At 38.6% G+C, this 9,440-nt stretch overlaps 1 protein-coding gene across 1 annotated transcript; it reads left to right on the forward strand.

Annotated features, from left to right (window-relative positions):
• The first annotated feature begins 2,506 nt into the window (after positions 1-2,506).
• On the forward strand, positions 2,507-3,676 carry LOC122059290 (CTD small phosphatase-like protein). The gene has a single exon (XM_042621998.1). The coding sequence runs from the start codon at positions 2,648-2,650 to the stop codon at positions 3,518-3,520; it is 873 nt and encodes a 290-aa protein (XP_042477932.1). The 5' UTR covers positions 2,507-2,647; the 3' UTR covers positions 3,521-3,676.
• Positions 3,677-9,440: the final 5,764 nt, after the last annotated feature.

A 9,440-nucleotide genomic window follows, 5' to 3' on the forward strand; every position in this document is an offset into this window, starting at 1 on the left:
TTTTGGCACAAAATCCCAACAGAGGGGGGAGAATTTATTTGACCTCAAAGGGCAAGAATTGAGAAATAAGAATTAGGATATTCACCAGATAATCGGACTTTCAAAACCCCTTAAAAGCAAATGTCGCCCTAGTTAAATCCCGGATAAAGCTTCCTTCTTAAAATGTTTAAGCTTGAGAGGTCCATTGTCTATTAGGAGGAAATAGTGGAGGGGGGGGGGATTGTATATGGGTGAGGGTTCCCTAAAAAGCAGCATGACCCCTGTATAAACGAAAAAAGATTATGAATTATTGAAATAAAGGACACTAAATGTGATTAATTTTAATGGTTATATTTCATGTAAGTACAATTTTACTTGAGGGAATATGGCTTACATTAATCTTGGTGTGGCAACTCATAAGTTTTTGTTTCCTTGCTTATCATTGATTAGTAGCACTTTTGGGTTTAGTTGTAGGTATCTTTTCCTCAGTAATATACAAGAGTGTCAAAAATTAGACCGGATCAATTGAATAAACCAAAATCGATTGGATTAGATAACCAAAATCAATCAACCAAAACTCTTTATTAATTGGTTTTTTTTTTTTTTTTTTTGTTTTATTGGGGGGGGGGGGGTGGGGGGTGGGGGTTGTATATAAAAAACTGATACTGGATTGATAATAGATCGATATTTAGGATCATTAAAAGAACCGATAATGGTTTAAACTAACTGGACTGATAGTTATTGGTTTTTGTAACCCAAACTTCTCTGCTTAAAATTGGATTGAACCATTATATACAAAAATCAGATCAAGCCGACCATTTGACACCCTTAGCTTGATGTCTAGATTCGCTCCCAAAGTGAAATTTGGGTCTTCCAGCAATTTTGATTCATTTTTTTAAACTTTAATATAACATTATAGCTTAAGAGTTGTGACTATATTACATGGAGTAGAAGATAAAAAAATCCTTCTAGACATTGCTATGCCCAGTGAAGTAAAACATTGCAAACCCAAGGGAGTCACCCAATTGGGAAAGTCCAACATCTTAAAATTAAGAGGTCATACTCTCCTTTGGGCTTAACTATTAAAAATAAATAAATAAATAAATTTGACTGTATATGTCTATGGTGAAATGTTATACTTCACTGGGCGTCGGGGTTTTAAAACTTGGTATCGATCACAATCGAAACCGATACGATATGGATCAGTATATGTAAGGATCGGTCAAGGAACGGTTGGGGATTGGCTAGGATCGGTTTTTTTTTTTTTTTTTTTTTTTTAGTTCCAAAAAACACCTGAACTCCCTTTTTCTTTTTAAGTGATTAATGAATAATGATGGTTGAAGATGAAGTAGAACTTACAACGCAGCGCTTCTCGTCATTTTTCTCCTTTTTTTTTTTTTTTTTGGTCTGTTCCTCCCAATTCTCAAGTTCTTGGGCTTTGGAACCCCCCAATTTGAATGCGGCGGGCACAGCCTGGCCTACATCCCCTATTTCTTCCCCAACTTTCTCTTGGCCCGCCATACGGTTCCACCTCCGCTGTTGCCTGGCTGACTCGACGATGGCACCCCCACACCAACCGAGCCGCTGGGTCAGGTCCATCACTGACCTCCTTCGTCTCCCTCTCAACATGTTCAAGTAAGGCCTGTGTCTCGCCCTCGCTGCCTCTGTATTCGTCGGCCGCCGCTGCAATCGCCAGTCTCACCGAACCTTTACAATCTTCTTGTGAATCGCTGGTCGCCAATCGCTAGTCGCCAATATGAACGACAAAGAAGAATTCTCTATCACAAACGAAAGGAGAAAGAACGATTTTAGGGCAGAAGCAGGGGCATAGCCGCATCTCTCTCTCTCTTCTGTTTGTCTTGAGTTTTAAGTTTTAAAAAATATTTTTTTATTGAATCAGGTTGGATCAGATGATCCGGATCTATATTCGATACCCAGAATGATACTGATACCCGTCTCAGGATCGATGGGATCGATCATCTCAATCGATACTTCCGATCCGATTCAGCCAATCTGACCGATCCGATACCAATACTTGATTCCATGCTTAGCATAGCGAGGGCAAAGAAAATCGAAGATAAAGCCCACAAAAGGATCTATATTTGTAATATGGCTTAAGAGTTTTAGTTGTAAAGCTAAGTGTTCTTAGTCCATTATTAGCAAGGATCTATACTTGTAAGGTCCAATTTTAATATGGTATTTTCTTGACAAAAAAAATCTTAACGTTTGTATTTAAAGGGCAAAAACCTAGATTTCAATCTAACGTTTATGACAAGAGATCCACCAGTGCTACTGTAGTCCTTTCGTCATCTGGAATGGACAGAAAACCGCAAAATGGGCCGTTGCGCTTACCATCAATTCTATTTCGAGAAATTGCACCCAAAAAAATCCTATTTCGAGAAAAACCCACCAACCAAAATAACAAATTTCAGGACCGTTGCACCGAACCTAAATTCAAACTCCCGAACCACTAGTGACCGTCCAGTTCCTCTCTCACTCCCGATCGTCACCGTCCATTAACACACCCACGAGACAACTACCGTTGCCCCTGACCAAAACCAGGCGACCTTATGTCACTCTTCCCTGTATCTCCGGATTTCATCTTCGTCGTGTAAGAGGAACAAAACCTCCACCGCCACCAACAGCAGCAGCAGAAGAAGAAGAAGAAATGGTGGCCAAACCCATCAATAAAACTCCCACGAAATCCGTCAAAGATCGCCGGAATCGCCGCAGAAAGAAGTCGCCCCTAAAGCATGTCTCCAACGTCGTCGCTTCCATCAACAGATCCTTCTTCATATGCCAACGTCGCCTCGTCAAGATCTTCAACAAATTAGCCAAGATCGGCACCCCAAGTCACCGAAAGAGAGGGTTCCAGATCTTGAAGAAATGCAAAATCGAGGACGAAGAAGAAGCAGAAGCAGCAGCAGCAGAGATTGCATCGAGTCCGGTCTGCCGATCTCTGTTTCACAGTAATGGGCTTCCACCTTTGAGTTGTCCCGAGAAAAAGACGGTCTTTTTGGACCTTGATGAGACTCTGATTCATTCCAAGCCAGACCCACCGCCGGAGAGGTACGATTTCGTGGTGCGGCCGAGAATCGAAGGGGAATTCATAGATTTCTATGTGTTGAAGCGTCCAGGCTTGGAGGAGCTATTGGATGCCATAGGAGAGAAGTTCGAGATTGTGGTTTTCACTGCGGGATTGAAAGAGTATGCCTCCTTGGTTCTGGATAAGATTGATCCCAAGGGTTTGATCTCTCATCGACTCTACAGGGATTCTTGCAAGGAGATGGATGGGAAATTTGTGAAGGATTTGTCGGAGATGGAAAGGGATTTGAGTAGGGTTGTGATTGTTGATGATAATCCGAACGCTTACATGTTCCAACCTGAGAACGCACTCACTGTTCGTCCTTTCGTGGATGATATTCAAGACCAAGAGCTTCAACGGGTGATCAGGTTCTTCGAATTCGCTGATTGCTTTGAGGATATGAGGGATGCCGTCAAGAATTATATCTCTTATGCTCCGGCCAACCAGAACTCTTAGATCATCTCTAATGTTAATTTAGAACCTTTTTTTTTTTTTTACTGGAGATCAGTAACTTAAAATTGTCTTTCCTTTTAGAATTCTTTTCTTTGTGGAGATCAATCTTTGTTGAAAAATGTCATTTGGAAGGAAGAAATAATGTTTCAGATTTATTCATGATTTGGTTCTTCCTCTCTTTCTGCATTACACTTCCTTGCTATCCTCTACAGAACTGAAATCAACAAATAATCAATAATACTCTGCTTGTAAACTCCCATTGTCACCCCCAAAGAAGAGGTTGCATAAAGGTAGGACCGTGGGAGTTTTCAGTGAACTGCAACTCAATTTAACCAGCCATCCTCCCACTGAGCAGTAGTCTTACGATCAGCTTGATAATGCTCATTTTGGATAGTTGTGCTAAATAAACTTTAGGGTTATCCTATCTTCTTTTTCTTTTTCTTTTTCTTTTTTTTTCGTATAAGGGTTTTCCTTGATTGTTAGATAATATGCTTTAGGGAAAAAGAACCTGTGCTAGCTCTAGCTCTAGCTCTCCCTGTTTCTATCTCTCCTCCCCGAAAGGAAAGAAAGAGTATAATAATTTTTTTTTTTTTTGAGCAACCCAATGCACGAGGCTCCCGCTACTACAGGGTCTGGGAGGGGCAAGTGTACACAGCCTTAACCCCTAGATATATTTATGTTCTTATTTTGGGAGGAGAGAGATAGACAAAGGGAGTGTTGGTGTAAGCGGTACTCTTGAATAGAGATTCTTTTGTAGAGTCCACATCCTCTACGATCATTATAATGGTGCAGTGAGCATCATGTGGCTAGGAGCACTTGGGCACATGCCAAGGTCCTCTCAGCCGTCTAAATCCTTACTGCACTATTGCAATGCAACAAAGGATTTTTATATTGCTTTATAAGCCTTAGGTGCCAAAAATTGAAGGAGAGGCTCTTTATGGTAGTTTAATTCCTTGCTACTGGTTCCCAATTTGACTTCGTACAAACCATTGAAGTCAATGCAATTCTGCATTAGGAGTTTTAAAGATATCCTGAGAATCCATTCTTATGTTCCTCAAAAAATACAAGACAATCTGAAGACAATACAATACTTGACTTGGTATATCCCCAAATGGTAAAAAAAAAACACCATATATGCGGATCGGGCTCCTCTCCAATAATTGCACCTTCCAATGCCCCTGCAATGACCATATATGCGGATCGGGCTCCTTTTCAATGATTGCACCTTCCAACGCCCCTGCAATGACCATCCAAGGGCTAGGGGACTTGGTCACACTTCCCAACACCTGCCAACACCTAGGGATGTGTCTCCAAGCCTTCCTAGCCCTTGGATGGCTTGTTGGTGTTGGAGATGTTCCCAATCCCATGCATGGTGGACCTTATCATTTTTTTAATCATTAAAAAACATTGGATTGAAAGTACAGTATGTGATATAGTACTACAGGGCTACAAGAGAGAATAAGTTCCGAAGTAGTGGAATACAAGTGGAGAACTTGGAGAGAGTGAATACACAACCCAGGAGAGAACAACCGACTCCTTGCATCGACCATTTGGTGCAACATCCATCATGTGCACTAATGTAGGGGGTGAGACTATGCCACGATTTCACAGAGGCCAAACCATGATGTAAATTCCTTGCATAAGCATAGGATCAAACCCGAGACTTGTCCCTTATGGAGTGATATCGCAAGCCACCTAAGCAAGGGGCATTGACATGGTGTGTAAGGACCCAACACTTGTGACCTAAATTATACTAATTAGAGAATTACTATTCTAATATACTTAGTCTCATCATTGATCTACATTGTTCTTTAAAAAAAAAAATTATATATCTATATATATATATATGAATTTGTCTATGGGAAATTAAATTGCTTTTAATTTATGTCAATACAAGAGTTGAATTGAGATTTGACTTCTCATATATATTAAAAAATCTTGATTAGCAAGTTATAAGAGAAAATGAAACCTTGGTTAGCTAATATAGGAGAGTCCTAATAAGTAACAAATATTATCCTGAGTGTTGTACATGAGATAAATACGGCAAGATAGAAAGCATATCTATATTATGATGAATTTTACTAATCAAATGAATTGAGATTTAAATGAGACTTTGTTATCAGATAGAGTGTAAAACCAGCTTTCTAATAAGTTTAATATTATTTAAATCTAAGTTGTATTGACAAATTTATGTTTCAATCAAATATTATTTGAAATCCATGAATGATTTTAAAATCTTTATGAATTAAAAAAAAAAAAAATATATATATATATATATATATGGATATCAAAACAAAAGATTATTTTAGTCTTCTTTTGGTTTTAATAATGTTTTACTATCACAAGATTTATGGAATTTACATTGTTGAGAAAAGAAATACAACATATATATGGATATCAAAATAAAAGATTATTTTAGTCTTCTTTTGGTTTTAATAATGTTTTACGATCAAAATATTTATGGAATTTACATTTTTGAGAAAAGAAATCCAGCATTTGATAGTTGAAAATTGCCCCTACAAAAAAAAAAAATCCAATTTTTGTTCTTGAACTAGGAGATTGACTTTTTTATCCTTTTGGAATTTTTCCTACTGCATTGGGCTGACCTAACTACTCCTATTTCCACCAAAGTTGAAAGTAGTTATAACTAGGGGTGCAACAGGGCCGAGTTGGGAAAAGTTTTTGAAAACCTAGGCCCCGAGCCCCTAGGGCTTCTCCCAAGCCTGCCGTGGTCCTAGGTTGGCCTAAGATATCATCGCCCAGGCCCGGCCTTGTTGGGCTCAAGGTGGGCCATGCTTGGCCCTATTTTATCGTTAGACAATTTTTTTAGTTGAGTAATAACCATTTTTTTTTTTTAATAGTGAGACCGTAATGAGAGTTAAACTCAAGACCTCTTAGTTTTGAAGTTTTGGTTCTTGCCAATTAAGATACCTTGGATTCTACCCAAAAAAAACTAAGATACCTTGGGGTTAACAACAAACTTCGAGTCTATCCACCATTTCTCCTCTTATTTATTGACTCTCATTCTTTTCCTTTCTTAAATTTCCAATGTGATACTTAAAATGAATGCATTTTCTTGGTTCTTTCTTTTTATTTGGATTTAATAAGAAGAAGAAATCATAAGTAATTAACTTAGGAATTAAGACGTCAATGTTTTGGTTAGAAATGTGGAGGTTGGAGAGTATTCATAGACTTGTGGGCTCAACATGGCAAAAGGAGTACCATTTCGTTAGTATGCCTGAGCCAAAAAGAAATTAAGAGATTTTTTTTTTTGAAATTCGAAAAAGAAACTTGCAAAGCTTGAAGGCCACGAGGTGGCGCTGCTTTCAAAAAGTTGTTCCATCTCCAATAATAAGAGTTGTTTTCTCCCATATTGAAAGTTCAAGAGAAGAAATAGAGACTGAAGTTTGCTTAAGAATAAACTTAGACGTATGAAGCCACTTAAGTTATTTTCTATTTTGATTTATATAAATATAACAAAGGGAGGGGATCGTCGTCAAACTACGAGGACCTTGCGTTGTGTTTGATATTTTAAAATGTAACCGCAAGCGTACGGATCAGTGTAGCTACGGGTAGAATACAAGGAGAGCAGCCACTTTATTTATTTATTTATTTATTTTTACTTCTTTTAATAATACGAAAAGGAACCGATTAATGGTTGTCATCTAATTCTAATTACCGTCCTAAACATATGTATCTAAAATAACATCCTAACCATTCATAATCTAAGAATTTAAAAACGCAAGCCACGCAATTAAAATTAAATAAATAAATAGCTGAAAATAAACACCCCACGCAATTAAAAAGCAATGAAGGAAAAAAAAAATGCTGAAATAAAAATTAAGTAAAAGAAATGGGACAAAGCTAGAGAGAGACTTACAAATAGGTTTCTCTACTTAGCCCGAGGGATGCATCATAATATGGGCTTTCCTACTTAACTAGAGAGTCATTCTTACAAGGGTTACTCTACTTGGCTTTAGAAAAAGGGAGACAATTAAAATAAAATCAATAAATTGATAGTTCTATGGCTAAGAGGGGCAAAGCCAAAACATACACTAGTCATGAACCTTGGGGAAAAGGGATAACAATAATGTAACAACTGAAATTAAAATCCTAAATTAAGAACGAAATGGTAGTAGAAGAGGGAATGAGAGGGGGGAAAAAGACTACTGAAGGAGCCTACTTACTTGAACTACAACTATTGAACTGAAAAATTGATCGATTTGAGAAACTACCAGTACTAAAAACCAGATCTAGAATAAATCAAATCTGAAATTTCTAGTACTAGAGAAAACAAATCTTAAGAAAAAAAAATTGAACTTGAAAGACATGCTTCATAGATTGTTCTTGTCACCTAGAACTAGAACTTGAAAATTACAACTTCAATTGCTTAAATAATAAAAATAAAAGACTGAATCAAAAACAAAAGTGCTTGCATTAATTGAATAAAAAGAACTTACAAAAATGTTTAAAGCATAGACCTAGAACTAGAGCTAGAGAAAGAGAAAACTAGAGAAAAATATAGAGCAACTAAAAAAAAACCTAGAAGAAGAAAGAAGTGCTTCCTCCCCTTGTTTTAATTCTATTATATAGAGAATGGGGGAGAGTATCTTTAGCTTCTAAAAAAAAAAGATTTTTTTTATCTTGTTGATGAGGTGGAGGATAGAGAAGATAGAGAATTGTACGAAATAGGGAATCTCCAACGATAAATGTGTTCATCACGTTGGCAGCAATCCCTCTGCATCAATATATTGGCCAATGAGAACGCATGTAGGGGCATCCAACAAGGGTGATATTTTTTATTTTATGGGGGCATGACGGTCATTTTGCCCTTTTGTGTCTGGGTACAGGTGTCTCACAACTTGGCAACCTTCTCTTTCCCATACAAAAAGGGAGAAAGAATGTTGCTAGGCTACATAGCATATGCGTGTCTCTTTATGTCTATATCTCTCATTCCTCCTATAAAATGACATATCTGCTCCTATTGTGAGAGGAAAGAGATACAAACACGAATGCGCTAGCATGCACTATACAACTAGATAAGGAACTCAATCACATATAAAAATGTGCAAATTTATGGAAAAAATAAGCCTAAAAGGTAACATGGCCCCCTCGCCCAAACATAGGGGAGGCAAAATGATTGGCCCACCCCCATGAAAATCAGAAATCCCTCCATTGTTGATGCTTCTATAAGCTTTCCCATTGGCCCTTACACTAGTATAGGGCCACGTTATCTTTTAGGAAACCCCTCTCCCTAAATTTATATACATGGCTAGATTGGGCCATGTCAGATTCGACCCAAGCCCGGTCTAGCTCGACCAGGGCTATGAATCTCAACCCTGGTCCGACCTGCGGGCTGAAAATCCCATCCCAGCCATGTCGGGCTCAACGCGGGCTTCGGGCAGGCTCAAGCTCACCAGGAAAACTTGCATCCCTATGGGCTATGGCCTATTCCCTGGCAAGAACTCTTATCTCATGGGCCTTGGACTAGAGGATCCCCGATTCCATGCCCAAAATAGAGATTGAGGGTAATATCGTAATAGGGAGCCGCAGAACCCGACTTCACTTGCACAAACAAAACCCTAATCCATCATAAAAGGATACCTCTTCTTCTATATCGCTTCCGTCCATCCCAGACTAAGAAACTCCCCCCCCCCCCCCCCCTTCTCCCTCCCACAGAAGTTAGCTGCGCCGGAAGGAGATCTGATCTTTCTGGTTTCCATCCGCAATGGTATGAATCGATCTTCCTACTCACAATTCACAGCACCTCGTTTGTTCCTTCTCTCTTTTCTGATTCTCATTATTTGCTTTTTCTTCTAATGCTTACTACTACTGATCACAGACGTTCAAGAGGAGAAACGGGGGCCGAAACAAGCATGGCAGGGGCCATGTCAAATTCATCCGCTGCTCCAACTGCGGCAAA

Source organism: Macadamia integrifolia, chromosome 13 (genome assembly GCF_013358625.1).
Source record: "Macadamia integrifolia cultivar HAES 741 chromosome 13, SCU_Mint_v3, whole genome shotgun sequence".
Classification (NCBI taxonomy): domain Eukaryota; kingdom Viridiplantae; phylum Streptophyta; class Magnoliopsida; order Proteales; family Proteaceae; genus Macadamia; species Macadamia integrifolia.

Bases quoted from the DNA above. Each gene is read 5' to 3' on its own strand.
- LOC122059290 (XM_042621998.1), top strand. From the start codon at position 2,648: ATGGTGGCCAAACCCATCAATAAAACTCCCACGAAATCCGTCAAAGAT.